Source organism: Papaver somniferum, chromosome 7, assembly GCF_003573695.1.
Source record: "Papaver somniferum cultivar HN1 chromosome 7, ASM357369v1, whole genome shotgun sequence".
Taxonomy (NCBI): Eukaryota; Viridiplantae; Streptophyta; class Magnoliopsida; order Ranunculales; family Papaveraceae; genus Papaver; species Papaver somniferum.
This window is the reverse complement of record NC_039364.1, coordinates 108,660,794-108,682,692: the sequence shown is the minus strand read 5'-3', so window position 1 is coordinate 108,682,692 and position 21,899 is coordinate 108,660,794. Positions and strand designations below refer to the sequence as shown.

The 21,899-nt window shown below is 37.6% G+C and overlaps 3 protein-coding genes across 6 annotated transcripts; 2 read left to right on the top strand and 1 right to left on the bottom strand.

Moving 5' to 3' along the window:
* The first annotated feature begins 3,866 nt into the window (after positions 1 to 3,866).
* LOC113298081 (ankyrin-3-like) lies at positions 3,867 to 9,924 on the top strand. The gene is made up of 4 exons (XM_026546741.1): positions 3,867 to 4,350; positions 7,069 to 7,344; positions 7,920 to 8,057; positions 8,169 to 9,924. The coding sequence occupies exons 1-4, from the start codon at positions 4,006 to 4,008 to the stop codon at positions 9,723 to 9,725; spliced, it is 2,316 nt and encodes a 771-aa protein (XP_026402526.1). The 5' UTR covers positions 3,867 to 4,005; the 3' UTR covers positions 9,726 to 9,924.
* Positions 9,925 to 10,826: 902 nt separating this feature from the next.
* On the bottom strand, positions 10,827 to 13,572 carry LOC113298084 (ribosome-recycling factor-like). Its single transcript, XM_026546749.1, has 8 exons — positions 13,282 to 13,572; positions 12,900 to 13,040; positions 12,673 to 12,788; positions 11,807 to 11,901; positions 11,672 to 11,693; positions 11,511 to 11,579; positions 11,262 to 11,330; positions 10,827 to 11,169 (listed from the first exon to the last, which is right to left on the bottom strand). Exons 1-8 carry the CDS (start codon positions 13,508 to 13,510, stop codon positions 11,086 to 11,088), a joined length of 825 nt encoding a protein of 274 aa, XP_026402534.1. The 5' UTR covers positions 13,511 to 13,572; the 3' UTR covers positions 10,827 to 11,085.
* Positions 13,573 to 13,730: 158 nt separating this feature from the next.
* LOC113298083 (transcription termination factor MTERF5, chloroplastic-like) lies at positions 13,731 to 16,489 on the top strand. 4 transcript variants are annotated; one of them, XM_026546748.1, is made up of 4 exons: positions 13,731 to 13,858; positions 14,678 to 14,727; positions 14,835 to 15,061; positions 15,151 to 16,489. In XM_026546748.1, exons 2-4 carry the CDS (start codon positions 14,687 to 14,689, stop codon positions 16,299 to 16,301), a joined length of 1,419 nt encoding a protein of 472 aa, XP_026402533.1. In that variant the 5' UTR covers positions 13,731 to 13,858; positions 14,678 to 14,686; the 3' UTR covers positions 16,302 to 16,489. The 4 variants fall into 4 exon arrangements, with proteins under 4 accessions (XP_026402533.1, XP_026402532.1, XP_026402531.1 ...); XM_026546747.1 differs by having other exon boundaries at positions 13,737 to 13,858; positions 14,846 to 15,061; XM_026546746.1 differs by having other exon boundaries at positions 13,737 to 13,858; positions 14,843 to 15,061.
* Positions 16,490 to 21,899: the final 5,410 nt, after the last annotated feature.

Genomic DNA, 21,899 nt, shown 5'->3' with positions numbered 1-21,899 from the left:
AATGGGAAGAGACGCGACTGTAGAAATTTCTGGAAACCGAATTAGGTTTTGAATTTCAAAACCAGAAAAAAAATTCTACGAGACGCTGTCTCGCACTCTGCTAGGAGGCGTTGCCCCTAGACCCCCACGACCTGACAGGTCAGGTCGAACACATCCCGGAGGGGCTACGCCCCTGGATCCCCCGGACAACGGCAAACAATATTAAAAATATCCAACACCTCCTGCTACTCATGTTCTTCTAGATAAAAGGTGCAAAATTTCTTTAGTATCTGACATTTTACGTCACAAATCTACCGCCGATTAATCAGTTGTTGCTCATTGAATTAACAAGTCTCTGGTAGAGGTGTAAGAGGCCGAGATTCCCCTTGCTCCATTACATTGTCCTGCATAATTAGTAAGAATTGGACTAAACCCCGCCTTTTCGTTTCCCTTGCATTGCTTGCTTCTACCCACATGCAAATCTCACTCCAAGAAATGTAAAACTGTAAAATACTGTAGATCTTTTTTCTTTATGTAAAACTGTAAAATAGATCTATTTTCTTTTTTTATGGTAAGTAAAAGAGACTTAAGTCACCCTAACATTGGATTCATAAGCAAGACTGATCTCTTTGTCTCCAAGCAAAATTAATTTAATAAAGCTTTTCCATTAATGCCTGTCTAGTGATGTATCCAAATATTAATTTATTCGTATTATTCTTTTAGAATTCTGTAAACTTCCACAGAACCCTTGTGATCTTCAATAAATCCTTTCCCGCGTTCGCCACGTCGATTCTTTAACTTTCCTTGTAACTTTCATCACTCACGCAGGCAGGCGAAATTCGGCCACCACCAAACAAACCAATAATACGTGTCCGTACATGCCGTGCAAGCGTGTGAAATTTAATACTTCCTTTCCCTCCTTCATTTACTAACCTCACCTTGACACGTGTCATATCTTAATTTAGGTTCTCTCTGCACCTTCAGTCACATCATACTTTGCTGTCCCCCCTTGTACAGTGATAAAAACAATTTAAGATTAATCGCATCCGTAATCTACTGACAGAAACTGAAATAGCTGATATCGGCCGTTTGATCATATGACGTGGTGCTAAAATCAGGTCAAAGGGTATTTAAGTTACTGATTCAGATTTAGACGTTGTTTATTTGTAGCTTGAAATGGACTCTTTCACAGGGTGGAATTGGTAAAACTTTCTTTCTTGTCTGAAAAAAGAAACAAGACAGAATTAACTTTGACCATTTACATTTTTCCAGCGTTATTGTGAATCTGTGATGTAATAGTACACATATATATATGTAAAGGGACAATACAGTAGTAACTCGATGACACCTCTGTATTTTTACAGTCACCAGTAGTAATGGAATACTGTAATAGGATAGAGCTAGAGGGGCTGTTGGGGTGTGCTCCAACAACCTCTGGTTTTGAGGATGCTCCTCAAACCCTATTTACTCAGCACCCTATTTGCTAATCCAAACTTCACTTGGCCCCACGCACTTCTTATCACAACTGATGGCCATTGGATCACCAGAGCTGGTCTTACTGCTGGTTGATTAGATTGAATGGATTGGATTGAGCAAGAGGTGCAAGAGGTGTAAGAGGCCAGTTTGGAGCCTAGTTAGTAATTCGTGGTACCGAGACAAGTTCGGGACGGCATACGTGCGGATGTTATACGAATTCGTATGGTTCGGATTCGGTCAAAAATCCAATCAACGGTTCGTTGTTCGGCAGTGGTTCGGCGCGGCATACGTACGTGTATGATTCGTTTTACAAACATGAGTTCGGTATCGAAAATTCGACATATATAAAATTAATAAATAATACATTTCCAAGGTCATTTGTGTAAAAAATATAATTAGACCAACTATTATGTATTATATAATTAATAAAGTAAGTACATATCACCAACAGTTGAGCAGTTTAATGGTTGGAGCCCTAGTTTGGACGTCAGGTGTCATGGGTTCAAATCCCTTTGGCAGCATCTTTTTAATTTCTCCTATAAAAAAGAAACGAATTGGCCCGATCCACTGAATTGGCTGTTCAACTCAGTCTGATCCAAAGAGCTGTCAATACGCCGATCCGATCGGCCACCGTTATTCGTTGATACGTTCGAATTCGCGAATCATTCACCGAATTACTAACTAGGGGTTGGAGGAGTACATTGATGCTTTTTACTACAACTCTCCGGATTTTAAGCGTATTCCGCACACTACCTTCCTTGTCTTTTTTATCTTTTCAGATGGACTTCTGACAGTTTATAAGAGAGGAGATAAGAAAGAAGAAAACCTTCAACTGCTGCTGAGAGTCTGACTGAAAAGTCGAGCCAAACGTGGCTAAAAGTTGATTGGTTCCCTGCAGCTTAGCCTGTAAGCCATAAAAGCTTGTCTGTCTAGCTAAGAGCATCCACAGTCATGGAGTCGACCAAATGGCAAATAGCAGACCAAAAGCTAAAAAAAATTGGCATTTTACACTGAGCAACCACAGTCGTGGAAGACTATTTTTAGTCAGGCGGAAGTATAACAAACGCCCCAGTTCAGGCGCACTTTTAATGACCGTCCCAGTTCAGGCGCGCTTTTAATGACCGTCTCATTCAGGCGCATTTTTAATGTCCGCCTCATTCAGGCGCACTTTTAATGACCGTCTGATATCAGGCGCATTTTTAATGTGCGCCTGATTCAGGCGCACTTTTAATGTCCGTCTAATTCAGGCGCACTTTTAATGATCGCCTGATTTCAGGCGCACTTTCAATGACCGCCTGATTCAGGCGCACTTTTAATGACCGCCTGATTAGTGAATTTACATAAATATTAGCCACTAATCTTCTTCTAATAACGTATTAGCCCACTAATCTTCTTCTAATAACGTATTAGCCCACTAAACGAGTGAATATACCAACGTCCCATTGAGGCGTACATTAAAGCAACGTCCCATTGGGACGTAAAATATACCAACGTCCCATTGGGGCGTACAATATAACTACGTCTGTGTTGGGGCGTATGTATTACATGCGTTTGGTTAGGCGGAGTTTATAGATGCGCCTGATTCATACGTTAATTATACTTCCGTCTGATTTCATACGGTCACTAAAATCTCGTCTGCTTTCATACGCTATTAATACTTCCGTCCCACTATATTTCGTTTAGTCTGGGTTAACGACCACATTTGGTCTCAAACCCTAATTTTGGCGATCAAATTTGGGTTTGGTCCCTTCCGTTGCGGCATATTTTGAGACCAAATTTGAGTTTAGTCCCCAAATTTGGCCGTGACTGTGGTTGCTCTAACGGGGCATGTCTTCAGCTGACTAGTTCTATTATGGATAATGAAGATGCATATAAAATGAGTTAGTATGGCATTTGCTAATGTGTGTAATACAGGCCGTGTTGTTTATAGTGCAATTGAAATTTGATTATATGAAAAATAATACGATATTCAACTTCCATGGAGTTGGGCTATGCAAGGTGATCATTTTAAATTAAACAAGCCGAAATCATCTTACACAGAAAAGCTAGCTACTGGGTGTCAACACTGCCAAGGAAAGGATTCCAGATAGATTTTCCTTTTTCTTTTTGTTTGATACTTAGGTAGACAGGAATAATGTTCCACGGTAATGGCGCATCTTGAGTTATCCTATAAGCCATGACCTCGCCACAGCCAAGCCTAACCAAGCCAATGGAACATAAAGACGGTCGTACAAAATTCCAAAAGTCCATACTCCATAGTGGGCCCATAGTAAAATACTCTTAATCTTACCACAACCTCCAATCCTGGCTATAGTCAAGCATTTTTAACCATGGTTAAAAACCTTTTCCTCCCCGATAAAATCAACGCATTCCTCACTCTCCTCTCTTTAGTTTTCCTCTGGGCGCTCACTTCATTCAAGTTCTCTCTTTCTCTCTCTCTCCCCCCAGAATACACTCAAAACCAAATGCAAATCATTGTTATCATCGCCTGAAACCTACTTGCAGCGGTGGTCGGAAATAGAACGCCAGAAATCACATACGACTGTAAAAATGACAGTATTCAGTGTTAGTCATAATCATCACAATGGTGGAGGAAAAAAACAACAAGTAGTCCCAGTTGATTTTGAAGCAGAGGTTTCGCAGAGATTGATTGATGCTATACATAGTGAGCATGATAGGAATGATGTGAAGTTAGTGTGTGATATGATTAGTGATCCCTGTGTTGATATTAACTTCATTGGTGGTGTTTATTTGAAAACAAGAAAGACTGAAGTTATTTTGAAAGATGAGATTAGTAATGAAGTGAAGATTGAGTATCAAGAGTTTAAGTCTGATGTTACTGCTCTGTTTCTTGCTTCTCATTCTGGAAATCTCACTCTCGTTCGTAAATTACTGGTAATAATCATTTCTTATTCTTATTAGTGTCATAATCTAGTTTTTATCTGCATTAGTTCCATATTTTGGAAAAATTAGGGCTTTATCTTAGTTTTTAACGATATTCTATTAATTTTTCTAATCTGCATTTTTGATGAGATTAGTCTTAATAGTGATCTAATGATGTTAATCTCCTCTCAGCTTTTAAAAGTAACTGTTAGCTCAAATATGATTTCCGAGAACTCTTGAGGTTTTGGCTTTTGTATTGAGTTGTTTTTTTATTTTTTGACTTAGAGCGAAATTTTAGCTGATTTAATTCCAAGTTTCTATTAGTGTAATGAAATGCGGAAGTGTGATTTAATGTGTTTTAACTTTTTTTTTTGGAATTTGAAATTTTGATTTTGAACAGTAATGTTGTAGATTGATCTTCTAAAAATGCTAAGAAAATTAATGCCGTTGTAACAGTTTCAATTTTCTTTACCTTGCTTAATTTTCTGCAAATTTTACTCCAATTTGAAATTGATGGAAAAGAAAGTCTACTGAGTTGTGCATTTACTTTGTTGAAAAATGGTATACTGAAATTGAAATTTAATGTGGATGTTTTGATGTAATTTTTGTCAAAATTTGAAGGGTTAACAATGAATTCTAAGGCATGAATGTTAGATTCTGCAGGCGTTTTCTCTCGGAATTAAAGTTCATTATATTTTCTTTTTCATTGTGTTCTCAATTGTCGTTTTCACTTTTTTCTTTTTAAGGTTCTTGATCCAATTTTTCTTTTTTCTTTGAGAGTTTTGAAATTTGTAAATCAAATGAAATCTTTCTTTTGTTTTATATAAAACAGAACAGATTTTTCAACCCTTTTTTGTCCATTCTAATAAATGGACTTACTGTTTGGTAGAAAACCAAAACATTGCAAGAGTCAAGACTGCAAAATTTCTAAAAGCTGAGAGTTGAGACTTTAATTGCTTGGTTAGCCAACTTTGTTATTCTCTTCACTTATCTTTCAAATGACATAGTCCACATGGACCCCATCACAACGTTAGGTGGTCTAATTGGTGATGGGGATCAACGGGGTTTATTTTTCTACATGCGACCCCTCCAGCTGATCTTCATTAAACTTCTTGATTTTGTGTGTGTTCTTAACTATCGATGACTGAGAGTAGCTTCGGTTTACTTTTTACACAACACTAACTTTTTTTGCTAAGCAAATGTTAGTTGCTGTTGGAATGGGCACATTTAATATTGAACTGTAGTTCCACTGTCCAGTGAAGGTGAAAAAGCTTGCCTGGGATTGAGATTTGAGAGAGTAATTATCGCATTTGAATAGTTCAGTATATTATTTGTTAGGTATGTCAGTAATCTTTATATTGTACTAAAGTTTTTGGCCTTTTGCTGAAAATACATAACCATCTCACATCACTTGTGAGTTTTTTGTCACTTATTTCATCTTATCATATTCATCGAGTACATCATCTGTACCCTACAGCCAAAGATCCTGAGAAATACGTGATTTCCAGGAGATCTTCATTTCAGATTTTATTTTTAATGAATGAGCTGGATTGACCATTTCTTCCTGTTAGTAGGACTAAAGAAGAAAAGATCTCATGTAGTTATAGTTGTAGTTGTAGACTTGTAGTTTGACAAAATATATTGTTTTGTTTGTTTAGGTTTTTCATTAAATTAGTTCTACTAATTTGGATAGGAAATCTGTACTAAATTGATGTTCAATTTGGAGATTTTATTGTTATCACATATATCATTTATTAGGGTTTTTGTTTGTATCATGGTTATTATCAACTTATAGTTATACTAGTCTTAGTACACATATCGGACAGTACAGTGTTTGGTTCTACATGATTTATTTATTGTTGTACAGGATATGGTTTCCCCATACCTTTCCTATAGGCCCATCCAGCTTATAAGGAAAATAATTTAGTATACAGTGCATGCATTTAACGGATGTCATCTGCCATACTATTGTTTGTTTGTCCTTTTACTCGGGCTTATTTTCCTCCCAGAGATAAGTTTTCCATTAGAAACGGCCATCCCTATTTCAGACGTCGTACCTAAATTTACAAATCACTTCAATTATTTTCATTTCACTTGTATATGTTTTCACCTTGACAAATTGTACTGCCTCTTTATCCAATTTAAGTAAGCTAAAGCTACTACATCTGATAATCATAACCATACGTCTAGTCGTCTCTTTTTAAGTTTATCTCAAGTTGTCAAAAGTTATTCTTATTAGGTATGTAGTGAAGTGATCCAACCTATTGTATGGTTTCCAAAAAAACACATCTCTGTTTGCCTGTTAGAACTTTCTGAGGCTCCAAAAATTAATGAAGGCATACAGATGTTGGGAGAAGCTAGTTATTTTCATGTGCGTTGGCAAAAAATGTGTTTTTGTTGTATTCAAAGTTTCACTATTCTGAAAATAATAAATGATGAAATAATAAAAAGAAACTACACATGATCCATCCCCTCTTCTCATAAATTGTGTATGTTAATAATGCACCATATCGCATTGTCTGCAACATCTTTACTGTTCCCCAGTTTGTCTGACTATGTCCTCTTGTATCACTAGGAATCCAAGAAACCTTCAGTCTTATTTTTATGTAGTTGTATTCTACTACCTTTATTCATCATTACAATTATTGTTAAAATAATGACATAGAAACAGAGTTTGTCTTTTATCAAGTTTCATCCTGTTTACTGGAACTCCACATTTTTGCATGGCAGAGTGCTGGAGCAGATGTTAATCAACAACTATTTAGAGGGTTCGCGACAACGGCAGCAGTTAGGGAGGGCCACCTTGAGATACTGGAGATCTTACTTAAGGCTGGAGCATCACAGCTGGCTTGTGAAGAGGCATTGTTGGAGGCGAGTTACCATGGGCGGCCAAGGCTCACTGAGCTCCTTATGGGTTCCGACATGATCAGACCCCATGTTGCAGTTCATGCACTTGTTACTGCGTGTAGCAGAGGGTTCGTGGATGTCGTAGACAAGTTGACGAAGGTAAAATGAACACCGTAATCACTGATTTACTGCAAATTCTCTGTCAATTTTACTTGATTAAATGTGGGTCAGTGAGTCCCAAACATGTGATTGGTGGGGACTTGCGTGGTAAACTGAGTACCTTCCATGTGATTGGTGGAGTCAAATAGTAAAGAAGGATGGTGAAGTTGACTATATGTGTCCCCACCAATCACATGGTGGGGTCTTCTTGACCCAGTTGCATCAACAAATTCTCCTTCCATACTTGTTGGCCTCTCTTCTGAAATTACTAATGTTTTTGGCTTTTATCACCAATGAGTAAAAGACATAACAATTTCCAATGGTGATTGTAGTGTAAGATATCTACGATAATGGCTTATGAGACAAATTCTGAGTTAGATATTTTAATCAACTGGGGGACACGAAAATTGATTAAATCACAAGGCAGTGATGGCAGACGTAGAACTGCTGGCTGAGCCACCTCTCTTATTATATCCCCTTTTTCAAGTTAAATAATTGTAGTGCTTATCTTGCTTCCGCTGATGATTAATTAAGAAAGGAAAAAAAATACTAACCTGCCTTTTAATTATGTGCAGTCTGGGGTTGATCCTAATTCAACTGATCGTGTGCTGCTCCAATCTTCTGTGCCTTCCTTGCATACTAATGCTGACTGCACAGCTCTTGTTGCGGCAGTTGTCAGCAGACAGGCCACAGTTGTCCGCCAATTACTACAGGTAATACTTAAATAATGAGCTTCCATAGGCCAAGTTCTATGTGTTTTTCTAGCTCTTCGAACATTGACACCACATGTGGGCTAACGTTGTTTTTCCTCAATTGGAGCGTAGGTTGGAGTTAAAACAGACAGCAAGGTTAAACTTGGAGCTTGGTCATGGGATACAAATGCTGTGGAAGAGTTAAAGGTTGGTGCAGGTCTAGCAGAACCTTACCCCATTACCTGGTGTGCTGTAGAGTATTATGAAGCTAGTGGTTCCATCTTGCGTCTGCTTCTTAAAAACCACTCGCCCAACACCCAGCACTATGGGAGAACCCTCCTTCACCATGCCATCCTATGTTACAATGCTAAAGCCCTTGATTTACTTCTGAAGTTTGGGGCTGACATAGAATGCATAGTGAAAACCACAAGTAAAGCTTCATTCCATCCAATACACATGGCTGCCCGACTTGGATTTAAGAGAATTGTTCAGTGCCTGGTTGATGCTGGCTGCCATCTCAACTCTCTAACAGACTCTGGCGATACAGCTTTAATGATCTCAACCAGAGGTAAACACGAGGAATGTCTCAGAGTACTTGGATCTACTGGAGCAGATTTTGGTTTAGTCAATAATGCTGGTCAGTCTGCAAGCTCAATTGCTGCATCAAGCCGCTGGAGCCTGAGTTTTCAACGTGTTGTGTTGGACATAATCCGATCGGGGAAAACTGTTAAAACAAGCAATCACTCAATCTTCTCCCCATTAATGTTTGTTGCTCTTGCTGGTGATGTTGACACCCTGAAAATACTGATAGCCCAATCAGATACAGATATTAATTATCAAGACAATAGTGGTCAGTCAGCCTTGATGGCTACAGCAAAGGAAGGCCACGTGGAAGCCTTCCGCTTGCTTGTTTATGCAGGAGCAGATGTAAAGTTGAGAAACAAATCTGGCGAGACAGCAATTGGCTTATCAGAACGAAACCATAATTGCAATCTCTTTGAGAAGGTATTACTTGAATACGCACTTGAAAAGGGTAACCATGGAGCAAGAGGGTTCTACGTGCTTCATTGTGCAGCCCGTCGTGGCGACTTAGCTGCAGTTCGTCTCTTAACAAATAGAGGCTATGATGTCAATCTCCCGGATGCAGAAGATTATACCCCAATCATGTTGGCAGCAAGAGAAGGACATGGAAGCATGTGTGAGCTACTAATCTCATGTGGTGCCAGATGTGATCTCAAGACAGCAAGAGGAGAAACTGCCCTTTCGCTCGCAAGAAAGAATGGTGCTGGAAGTGAAGCAGAAATGGTAATATTGGACCAACTCTCCCGTGTTCTTGTTTTGAATGGTGCTCGTATACGGAAACACACAAAAGGTGGAAAAGGTGCACCACATGGGAAGACGATGAAGATGATTGCTGCCGCAGGAATCTTGCGTTGGGGGAAATCCAGCAGAAGGAATGTAATATGCAGGGATGCAGTTATCGGGTGTAGCCCTGTGTTTAGGAAGAACAGAGAGAGGAAAGGTTACGATGGTAATGAGAAAGGAGTATTTAGGATTATGACCACAAAGAACAAGGATTTTCATTTTGTGTGTGAAAGTGCAGTCGAGGCTGAGTTGTGGGTAAGAGGTATTAAACTTGTGACGAGGGAAGCTATCTTTGGCAAGAAACAAAGTGAGACTGAAAGGTGAAGAGTTATGTAAGTGGTTTACTGTAAAGAATGTTCGGTAGCAAAGTACTTCATCTCGAAGTACTATGGTTAATAGCGTTTTTGTTATCTTTTGTTGATCTAGAGTATGTAAATGTTTCTTGTCCTCAATCTTGTAACCTTTAGAATGTTTTCCTATTGAAAGGGAAACATTATGAAATATCTCTGTGGTTGATTTCTCATCTTCTAGATTTCTACATATTAATTGATTATCATGTTGGGCTTCAAAAAGAGAACATGTATCACACTATCAGTTCAAAAAGAGAACATGTATCACACTATCAGTTCTCATTTCGTTCAGATTGAGATATCTCATCCCGGTTTATCATAGATCCAAATAGGAAAAACCGCATTCTTATGGAGAGGGCAGCTAGTGTAATTGGCAAAATCACGTCACTTTTGCGATATTACCTTTACCACTTAATTTAGGACGGTAGCTATACACTGGTTTGATAATGGAAAACGTTATACTACCTCGGTTTCTTAAAAAAATATATACTTTCACTTTTTCATTTTGACTAAAATGAAAAATAATGAAGGTATCTCTTTTTAATAAACGGAGGTAGTATAATTAGCTAAATGTATGCTAAGGCGTAGCTTAGTGTTTACGGTAGACGAGAAAAGGGAGTAATGGTTTTATTACTTTTCTGTTCTTGTTACAACAAAATGCAAACACGAAACGGCTATTTATACCCTTCACATAGGTCAGTAATGTGGTTTCTCAAGGTGATTAAAATCTTAAAAATTAAGTAAACTTGATCCTTATCTTTGACAAGGTACTGTGGTTGATTTCTCATTTCCTACATATTAATAGTCTATCATTAGGCTATTTCTATTCCTAAAGGTGTCATATATTAGGTTCCATTTGCTAATTCTAATTCTAATATGTCGTGGAGAGGTTTGCGCTGCAAGAGGTTAATTTTTACAGTGATCCAACGAAAAATTACTAAGGATCTACCATAGCAAGATGGGTACATGTTTCAGTTTCTGCTTGTTCTTAGCTGTATAATGAAATTTAATGGCCAAATATTCATTAAGCCAAGCTTTAATTCACTATGAGAAAAGTTCGAAAAATCAAAACAAATGATAAAAATGTGCAATGATAATCCAATATATCTGCATGTATTATAATTATCCAAAACCATACTGATTCTCTTAAGTGACAACAACGTGACGTCCGAAACCATTTTTCCAACATCAAGCAATTACAACTTCGTAAAACAAACCTACCGAAGGGAATTACAGTATCCAACTACAAAGTTCTACTTAATCTTGGAAAGCTTTCTACAAAAATTGAAGTTCAATCCACATGGTGGACTAAATATCTCCTCTTCAAAAAGCTATTAAGAAGGAGAATTAATCTCCTTCTCCTTTGCTTTGCACATATCTTCTGTAGACTTGCTGTATTTCTTGTTCATCTCGTCAATCTGTGAAAACAATCATCTCAGACAGTCGGACAGTTTCCATTATAAAATAAACAAAACCTACTCTCTTGAGTGTCGCTTTAAAGAATACTCACTTCTTTTTCCAGTCTTTTCAAGTCATCCTTGGGCATACTTGAAGAAGCTTGCTTTATCGTATCAATTGCCTGTAAAGGAAATGTTCACATGGTCAGAACTGACTGAAGTTAAAGCTATTGATGCTAAGTATTTAGTGATGGACCGTTTGCCATCCATGGTCTAACTAACAAGCTCTACTTATTTCCTTCATGATACAAAAGGGTGTATCAATTGTAAGGAAAAACAATAATGTACTGTTAATTACATACCTTTTGCCGAGCCCTTCTAATACTAAGCTTAACGTCTTCTCCAGCTTTGGCAACCACCTTACACATTGCCTGGTTAAAAACCCAACATGTTAGGAAGGGTGGCCAGTTATAGCTAGCATTACCAAAAAAAAAAAAAAAAAGATTATCAAGACTACACTCACCTGCATGGTTTCCTTAGTCATCCTGTCAAAGTGTACAACATCACAAATTGCAGAAAGAGTTGAATGGTTAGAACTAAATTTACAGTTCCAACTTCTGAACTAGCACAAGACAGAATTTACAGACTGGAAACTTACGGAGGGATAGGCACAATAAGTCGATCACCTTCCACTTTCGGATTTATACCTAATGGAGATTCACGAAGAGCATTTTCTACCGGCTTCATAAGAGTCTGAAAATTTTCACTTTCATTAGATGCATGTCAAAAATAGACCAGCAATTGAAGAAGCTTAAACAACAGCAAAGTATAATTGGACAATAAAACTAGTCTAACACATAATAATGATGAAAAGAAAATGATAATAGGATTTTACATATCACTAACCAAATATGTAAATGACTGCTTGTTCAGATGGCTCGTTGTGAAGGCTCATAGGATTGGAACATTTGGTTAAGGACGAAATATACAAAGAAGTGGTTAAAAAAATGATTATGATGTGCCAAAGGTGGATGAGCAAGCAACAACTTTGCTCATAAACATAACTCTTTGTCGGTCATTCACTTTTTTACACCATAATCGCTCAATTTATCTTTTTTTACCACTTCATGGTCCATAGGACTCAGATTTTGCTAATGTGGCTAAACTGCAATTGAGAAAATTATAGTTACGATCCTCCAAACAATAAGAAATTGTAATAGATCTAAGATTGCTTCCACGTTATTCTCAATTGTGGTTAAGCCACACCAGCACAATCTAAACCAATTCATAATTCCTACCACATCTTCTCCAACTACTCATTTCACAAAGTATGAGCCTTAAGAGCATATTACCAAGCTTCGTTTAGCCACTCCTAGCTCACGTACCAATCAAAGTGCGAGAAGAAAAGCAAATACAGTAAAACAGTAAAAGCTGCTGGAAAATTAAGTGCATCATTACATGACAGAAGTAGATGACAATCAAAACAAGGTGCCGGTCAGTTGGAAATAAATAAGGTAAAGCTACCTTAGGATCATACGGTGATATAGAAATAGTTTGTGCATCTAAGACAGAAACAGCACAGACACGGATCAAAGATATCTTTCCACTGCTAGTCTCGATAAGGAGATGATCAACAAGTCCTGTAAAAACATTTCCCAATTAATCACCATGCTACGTTACAACTTAACAATCAACAGACAAACTAATTTCGCAAAAATGATGAAATTACAGGAAAGTAAAAGTATAGTTACCAGTAGATGCTCTATTGGTTCTGAGCTGACTCAATTCTTTTGATAAAGCAACTTGAGCTGCTTCCATCAAAGCTGAAGTATTTGCTTTAAGACTAGGTCCAATATCTACTACTTCTGCTGTACTTCCGTTATCGCTATTCTCTACAAAAAAAAAATAGTTACCCCAAAATTAATCATATTTGAATCAAGTACTGATCTAAACCTAAAAAGTGAAACCCTCTTTTTACAAGGATTAATATGATGAATTTCTGCACATTCTCGAGACATAAAAACAGTATTTGACGATGAAACAAGCAACCAGTCAAACTCTGTTGACTGAGGTCAACGTTTGATTCATCAAAAAAACCTTCCAAAATATTGAACCTTCAACCGATGAACTTACTTGATTTCTTTCCTTTAGCAAACCCTCTTCGACATTCTTTAAGATAATCAAGCCCTAATTGATTTGAAGACTCAAGATGATGAATTCCGAAAAGAGAAGTTTCTGAAATAACATTGGATTGATTCGAATTTGATGAAGAAATGTATGAAATCTCTGAACAACGAAATGTGGGTTTTAAGAAAATTAACTTTCTTGCAGAGATAATTCCACGTCTCAGTGAGATCGCCATTTCTAGGGTTTCTATGTCTTTGTCACACTGGAGAGCAAAGGGTTTTTCTACAGCAGAGGGTTTAGTTTCAACAATTTGAACATTAATTACAGAATTGCCACAGCTGTCGTTGTAAATGTTTAAAAAGCCATTAAGAATGTCTCTAATTACAGAAATGCCATTAATTGCATTATCCGAAGGAAGGAAAGAGGGCTGCCCATTCTGAGATTTATAAAATGGTGGAGATTTTTTGTTTCTGATTTCATTCATTTTCACAAGATTTGATACAAAAATGAGAGTTTTCTCAGTTACACAGACTTTTCCAAAGTGGTGTCCTTTACCGAGGGGGGGATTTTCAATCACTAAAAGGTAGTAATTTCTTTTGCTGATTTTGATCCTCTATTTGAGTTTTTGGTTCAGCTCAATGTATAATTTTCAAACCATTAAATATGTGTCGAGATTTTTTTTCTTGATTTTGTTATGATTCGGGTTCGAACTTTTCACATAAAACTTTCACCTTAAATCTAGTTAAGAAAGCTTGAAATGTGGTGTTCCTTGGTTTTGTTGCTATAGAAAAATGACATTCTATTTCTTGAATCGCTTATATGGTTAGGTTAATAATGAGAAACAAGTGAAATTGGTTCAATCTCATTTTTTATTTGACAGTTTCATTGGTGATTGTGAAGTCAACATTTTAATCATGGAGAATGAGAGCTTAACTAACTTAGTCTAGAACTCTAGATCCTAGAACCAATTTTGAGCGTCTAACTCGAATGGATTGGAGGTGTCTATGTTCATTATAGTTTGTATTCACTACGTTCTCGTTGTCCTTATGGGATTATTCTCAACAGTTTCTGTCTTTGAATGGGTTGTTCGTGCAAAATGAAAATATATGTGTGACTAACCGTATATCTATTTTGTGTGTTTTCATTCGTTATCTCATATGGATGGAGTCATGGATGTAGTAGTAAAAGTCGGAAACATTGGCTTTAACTGAGAATCATTACCAAAACTAGATACGAGTTCGATGATATTATGTATTTCGATACTGGCCTTCCTTTTGAGTTTCGTATCCATTTTCACTTTCAGCAAAATGTCATTGATTACTGCATTAAGATTATTAAGAGGTTTTCCTTCTGCTGTTTCTTAAAAGCTGTAGACTAGTAATGCTGCATTTGTTTTTTTCAGGACTCAAATATGCTTTCCTCGACAGCTCTTAATCTTTCAAGCAAAGTCTGGTAATTACTTTCTTCCTTGTTAACCGCAAGAGAGACCAATTATTCTACAATCTCACAGATGCACACACATGTACAGAAACTTGTTTTGATACATACCAACTTTGTAGTGGAAAAGCAGCTGAATACCAGGTGGACGAGTTACAGAATTTTAGGATGGTTCCTTCAGCTGTGTTAACATCAGAAAAAGAAGAAGCTAAAGCTTTTTTAACATTGTTCTTGAAAAATCAAGGATTGAGTAGTTCCGTTGCTGCAAGGACAATCAATAAGTCGGACCATTTCATTGACCATCTTGTATCAAGGCTCCACTCTGTTCATAAAACTTGGTATCTAGTAGGTTCGATTTCAAGCAGAATCTCCTTTTCGTATTTTCATCTCAATAGATTCCAACTTTTCCTAACAATGTTTGTTGTTTTGTCTTCTTAGGAAGAGAGCTTACCACGCTGGAGATAAGGGATGCACTTACCCCCTACCTTGAATTTCTCCTTGTAGAACACGACAGCGTTCTTGTTGATGTTGTGGAAAATTTTCCGAACCCGCCTCGTAAAGGACGGAAAGTTACCCAGGTTGCTCTGGCAAACCCAACTCTAGACACCAAGAAAATTAAAGCCATGGCTCGAGTAAGCGAGGTAGGTCCTAGTGGTCAGCTTCCCCCACATATACTTTACCTTATAGAGCTTGGCATGGATGTTGGCCAAATCAAAGCTATAACACGAAAATTCCCAGCTTTTGCCTACTACAGCTTGGAGGGGAAAATCAAACCTATCGTGGAGTTCCTTCTTGACCTCGGAATACCCCAATCAGGGATCCCCACCATTCTCCACAAAAGACCTCAATTGTGCGGCATCAGCCTCTCTGAAAACATTATACCCACCATGAGTTACTTAGAGAAGTTAGGTCTGGACAAGAAACAATGGGCTAAAGTGATTCACAGGTTTCCAGCATTGCTCACATATAGCAGACAAAAGGTGAAAGGATCGGTTGATTATATGTACGAGTTGGGTCTCTCCGCAGAGAGTATAGGGAAGATTCTGACACGTTGTCCCCACATTATAAGTTACAGTGTTGATGAAAAACTACGTCCAACAGCTGAGTACTTCCGCGCAATGGGAGTGGATGTTGCTGTTCTGTTCCACCGATCTCCACAGACGTTTGGCCTAAGTATTGATGCTAATTTGAAACCTGTAACAGAAATTTTTTTAGAAAGAGGATTCACTATAGAGGAGATTGGGGCGATGATTTCACGGTATGGAGCTTTGTACACCTTCAGTTTAACAGAGAATTTGATACTGAAATGGAATTTCTTTCTAACCATGGATTATCCGAAATCAGAACTGATTAAATTTCCTCAGTACTTCGGTTATAGTTTGGAGGAGAGAATTAAGCCAAGGTACGCTCAAGTGAGAGATAGTGGGGTGAAGTTGGTTCTGAACCAGGTTTTATTTATCTCAGGTAGTGAATTCGAGAAATTAATGAAGAGAAAAATAAAGAAACTGACTGATAGTAAACAAGTTCCTGTAGATATAGAATACCCAGATTATGCTGGTTCAGACATGGAACGACAGCTGAAGCTATAGTCTGCAACTGTAAATACCCATACTGTATATGATACTCATGCCAAACTAAATGGTGGTCGCGTCTGTCTTTCTCAATACAATTCAGGTCGAGTCTGTCTTTCTCAGTACAATTCATCCTGTATGTAGATGATCATAAATTTGTGATACTTCTTATAATGGAACACTGTTTCATTATTATTTTTTGCGAATAAGATGGATAAATTACCAAGACAGACCCAATACAAACTTGAAAAGGAGAAAAACCGAACAAAGAAAAAGCAGAACACTAGAGAGCAGAACTGTTGTCATACTATCATGCAGGGAAGTTCCCTTGTATGATCATCCGACAACAAATCAGCCTCTGTGTTATCTACAGCAGTAGCAGAGCTACTTTCATTCCTCCTGCTAGCATTAAGTGTCCCCTGTGTTATTATCCACAGTAGTAGCAGAGCTACTTTCATTCCTCCTGCTAGCATTAAGTTTGACTAACAAAATATAATGACTAATGAAATTTGGCATTTCATTTCTCCAAGAATTGAAGAAAGAAGATTTTTGTCATGTACCTTGACAGCCCTATCTATTTTGTGGAGTGTCCCAGCACATAAAGACGTTAGATAGGGTTTTACATAATTAATTATGTTTTAGTTTAATTAAAAGTTTAATTATTCGTTAGCTTTAGATGATCGTGATAAGCCCACGTGTAGGGCAGATGATTTTGTAAGCCTTTGAGGTTTTCTTTCTCAGAGTACTCACAGTAAAGTTTGTAAGAGTTGAGGCTATCAATGAATTAATAGAAGAAAGAGGCTGGCTCTGAGAAGTTCAGTAAGTTATCGTAGATCTCAAGCTCTAGTCTCATTCAATCACTGCTCATAGTACTTCAATCATTGGTATCATCTAGTAGTCCTTCATCATGACTGGAGGTCCTTCGATCAAAGACGTAACATATTGAAGATCAGCACAACCTAAAGATCTAAGTAACTTATTGAAAGCTCTCACCGAAAATCACACCCGTGAAGCTGTTGTTCGTACGCTGAGGCTACATCACACGGAGAGAAGCTAAATTATATATGTACTAACTTACAACAACTTACATCTGTAAATACAGCCACAAACACAAAGATGGATAAACTCATTGAAATCTTATCCTTATGGTACGAACATCATCCTTCTAACTCTCACACTACACCCCCACCTTCTTCTGGCCATACCTTTTAATCCCAATTTATTTTCACCCCTAGTGGTACTTCAAATTCTCACCTTGGACCAGCAAAAATAGATTTACCTAAATTCACTGGTGATAATCCTAGAAGCTGGATCTGTAAATGTGAACGATACTTCCAGATCCATCTTGTTGATGAACCGCAGAAGGTGGGTTTTGCTTTTATGTCTTTGGAAGGAAAAGCAGATTCATGGTTCTTTGGTTTTTCCGCTGGTAAACACTATATATCTTGATCTGACTTTGTAGAGAGCATTTGTTGTCGTTTTGAGGATCTTGCTAATGATAACTATGTGTGTTGCTTTAATAAACTCTCACAACTCACAACAGTGAGTATTTTGAGCAGTTTGAATTATTAAAAAACTTAATGATTAATAAAAACCCATCTTTAGCTGAAAAATATTTTGTTATGAGCTTTATTAGTGGCTTAAAAGAGAAGATTAAGAGCTCTGTTCAGATGCATAAACCAATTACACTATGACAGGCCTTTTACTTAGCCAGACTACAAGAGAATAATGCTCTTTCATCTCAAAAAAGTATGTTCACTTCATCAGCCTTAGTCATCCCTTCATTGCTTCTTCTGTAGCTCATGAATTCATCTCTCATGTGTTCAAACTACAGGCTTACCGCCACAATCATTTCAGACATAGATAAGGTATTTACAAAGCCATTTTTTGCAGGAGCTATTCAAATCCATGAGTATTATTCTTCATCTTAGCACGACCTACCATCCACAAACATATGGTCAAACTGAAAGGGTGAACTCATGTGTGGAAGGATATTTAAGATGCATGATTGGACATAAACCAAGAATTTGGGTCTCATGGTTGCCACTAGCTGAGTGGTGGTATAATACAAACTACCGTAAAAGTATGAAAATGACCCCTTTCAAGGCATTGTATGGTTACACTCCTCCTTACCTGGCCTTCCTAAATGAAGTGACTACATCTGTTGTAGCAGTAGAAGCATACTTAAAGCAGACAGATGTTGTATTGGATATCTTATAAGAATCCGTCACTAAAGCTCATGAGAGGATGAAATGGTTTGCTGACAAAAACAGAACTGATTGGGTCTTTTGTAGTAGGAGATTGGGTTTATCTAAAGCTGCAACCATACATGCAATCTTTCTTACAGGTTAGACAGAATTTCAAGCTCTCTGCAAGGTATTATGGCCCTTATCTCATCTTGGAACGCATTGTGGAGGTGGATTATAAGTTATATCTTCCTCCATGATGTCGCATTCATCCTATGTTTCATGTCTCTCAACTGAAAAAGAAGATAGGTTCAACTCAGTCGATAATACCAATTTTACCACCAGTTAATGACATGTGAGAGATTTTCCTCATTCCTATAGTTGTGCTTGACACTCACAGTATCACACGACATGGCCATGCAGTACCTCAATTGTTGATCCAATGGTCACACACCGCGCCTGATGATGCTACATTGGAAGACCAATCTCACGTTCGTGCCCATTTCCCAAAATTTCATCCTTGAGGACAAGGATGGTTTGGAGATGGGAGTATTGTCATGTACGTTGACAGCCCCTATCTATTTTGTGGAGTGTCCCAACACGTAAAGACGTTAAGTAGGGTTTTAGATAATTAATTATGTTTTATTTTAGTTAAATGCTTAATTAGTCGTTAGGTTTAGACGATCGTGATAAGTCCACGTGTAGGGCAGATGATTTTCTAAGCCTTTAGGGTTTTATTTCTCAGAATACTTATAGTGCAATTTGTAAGAGTTGAGGCTCTCAATGAATTATAGAAGAAAGATCTTGGCTCTGAGGATTTCAGTAAGTTATCATAGATCTCAAGCTCTAGTCCCATTCAATCACTGCTCATAGTACTTCAATCTATTACAATTTTCTAGCATTCACTGTTAGAGTATCTTTGATCGAATTTTAGATAGTGGTAAATAGAGCAGCCGTTCACTCGGACTTTGTTGAGATTGATTTCAGGCTTAAATAAAGAAAATACTAAAATAATAAAAAATATATACAAAATATGGTCACAGGATGAAGAGAGACCGGGACTCGGGATTCCACTGCTTTCATGTTCATGGGGTTCATAAATTAATCCTAGACATTTATAGCTCAAAACAAAAGAAACAATAACTTTATTCTTTGCCAACGTAGATTTCGTAAAACATTAGTTGTAAGTTGTGAGCATGACGCATCAAAAGTAATTAAAACCAAGCATGCGACATCAAACAAAATAATAAATAATAAATAGAAATCATAAAACAATTAAATTCTATGCAAATAGTCAAATAAGGAATTAATTAAGTTACCACATTCATGAAAAGTCGCTTCCTCCGTCTCCCCGGTGTTGGGGTTTATCTCATCACGTCGAAAACACACTTAAAAGAACTTTTCATTGCTCAAAAGGTGCTTACAAAGATGAAAATATATGAAAACAGAGATTCGTAACACTTATAATTGTTACAAGTGATACTGTTACAGAATGATAAAAGGCAATTGTTGCTGTTACTGTAGCCCTGCGACCCTTTGGTAATTGTCATTGTCACTGTTGATGAACGACTGTTGTTTGGGGTCTTATGTTCTTCGTTCTTCCTTGAATGGCAGCAGCAGAGACAAGCTCTGCAACTCCCTATTCTCTGCTCTATTATTCCCCCTAACACTCCATATCCTTACTGTCTGATCCCACATGCCTTTTTATACTAAATAGGCACAAGAAATTACTCTGTAATAACTCATAAAATTCTCGAGAATAATCTGCTATCAATTACCTTTACACTTCACTACCAGCTACGGGAAGTTTCTCTGCTGTCAAATAAAATCCTCCGACAAAATATTCTCCCATTCCAAGCATATATCCGATGCTCTAACTGCCCTATTTGTCGAAGGAAACTTCCTTTTTTTATCAGTTCCATACGCCTGCACGCTGAGAAATAGTCTATGGTGTAGTAAAACCCCTTACAGCCACACACCAACCTTTGTGAATCACTCACAGAGCACATGAATGCACAACAGATTCTCGTGTCCCCTGTTTTGCCGAGATATGAAGACATCTGCCTCCCTTATTGAGTCTGACCCATATACCAACCCTGTTATGATGAAACAGGTGGATACCAATACAAAAAACCCATTGAATCCGGCCAAAGCTCCAGCAAAATCTTGCCTGAAATACCCGTGAAAAGTTCACACCTCTGTTTCCTTCTAACTCGATTTCTAGCCAAATTCAATCGACAAAATCACTTCTACTATCCCTGTTATGCTCTAACAGATGCTTTCCATCAGTTTCAGCCATTGAGTCTTCTCAGAAGAGCACCAAAACTCGAACCCTAATTCTGCCATTAAAACACCAAGTTTTCCCGCCAATTTTCAAATTCAAAGGTGAAGAAGGTGACCTCCCCCTATCCAGAGTAGGGGTGCGAATAACAATGGGTTTTGTAGACAAATTTGGGTGTTGAGGACAAATTTGGGCTACACATAACCTTGGTGCCCCTTATCCAAATCTGGGGTCCGTATAGAAAATGTCCTCCGGGGTGCCCCGAGCAACTTTTCGAGCCGAATTTTCCAAAAATGTTTATTTCCCCAAAATACCTACAAACACATAAAATACCATAATAAGTACGAAATTGAGTACCAACAATACAGAAAATTGAGGACAACTTAGACACAAAAATGTGTCTATCAAATACCCCAAACTTATTATTTGCTAGTCCTCGAGCAAAACTAATCTAGAAAATAAAAATCCTAACTCACTAGGTGTCCCTAGTGACCGAGTTAATCTCGGGAGGGTTTACCAGAGGTGTACCCACAAAACCTTGACTTCTAATTGGTCACAAGTATCCAAAGAGCTATGAGGACATACATATTCTCAACCTATATCCAAGTAACTAGAATGGCAGAGAAATTAAAGGTGCCGGCTCTAAAGCTGAACAAAGAATAGGGGAGACACATCCGCAACACTGCTAGATAAAGAGATATCCGCTACACAGCTAGATAAACATTGTAAGATGCATCCGCTTTACAGCTGGATAAGATTAGGAGAGAGATAAAAATGAGAGGGACATCTGCTACACAGCTGGACTAATTACGTGTGATGAGTTGAACCAGTGCTAGAAAGATCTTGTGCCAGATGGAAAGCGGACTAACAAAGCAACCAATATGCATCTCTCTTCGACTCTCTCATAGTTCTCAGTAGAAACAACGTCTTCTTCGGCTTCAACTGTTGATGATAAACTCTCGAACCTCGTAGAACCTTGACAATTAACTCTTCTCCTTAATTTCTTACTTGAAACTTCCTTATAGATTTCTACTTCCCTATGGCCTTATTGAACAAAAAGCTAATTACAGAAATTAAGAACGTAATGATGATTTTTCTTTTTCAGTTTTTTTTTTTTTTTTTTTTTTTTTTTTTTTTTTTTTTTTTTTT

Excerpts from the sequence above, each read along its gene's own strand:
- LOC113298081 (XM_026546741.1), top strand. The coding sequence starts at position 4,006 with ATGACAGTATTCAGTGTTAGTCATAATCATCACAATGGTGGAGGAAAA. Across the intron at positions 7,345-7,919 it reads TCGTAGACAAGTTGACGAAG|TCTGGGGTTGATCCTAATTC; the intron begins GTAAAATGAACA and ends AATTATGTGCAG. Across the intron at positions 8,058-8,168 it reads TTGTCCGCCAATTACTACAG|GTTGGAGTTAAAACAGACAG; the intron begins GTAATACTTAAA and ends ATTGGAGCGTAG.
- LOC113298084 (XM_026546749.1), bottom strand. The coding sequence starts at position 13,510 with ATGGCGATCTCACTGAGACGTGGAATTATCTCTGCAAGAAAGTTAATT. Across the intron at positions 11,580-11,671 it reads TGACTAAGGAAACCATGCAG|GCAATGTGTAAGGTGGTTGC; the intron begins GTGAGTGTAGTC and ends GTTTTTAACCAG. Across the intron at positions 11,331-11,510 it reads TTAGAAGGGCTCGGCAAAAG|GCAATTGATACGATAAAGCA; the intron begins GTATGTAATTAA and ends TTTCCTTTACAG.
- LOC113298083 (XM_026546745.1), top strand. The coding sequence starts at position 13,782 with ATGAGAGTTTTCTCAGTTACACAGACTTTTCCAAAGTGGTGTCCTTTA. Across the intron at positions 13,859-14,677 it reads GGATTTTCAATCACTAAAAG|GACTCAAATATGCTTTCCTC; the intron begins GTAGTAATTTCT and ends TGTTTTTTTCAG. Across the intron at positions 14,728-14,803 it reads AATCTTTCAAGCAAAGTCTG|AAACTTGTTTTGATACATAC; the intron begins GTAATTACTTTC and ends ACACATGTACAG.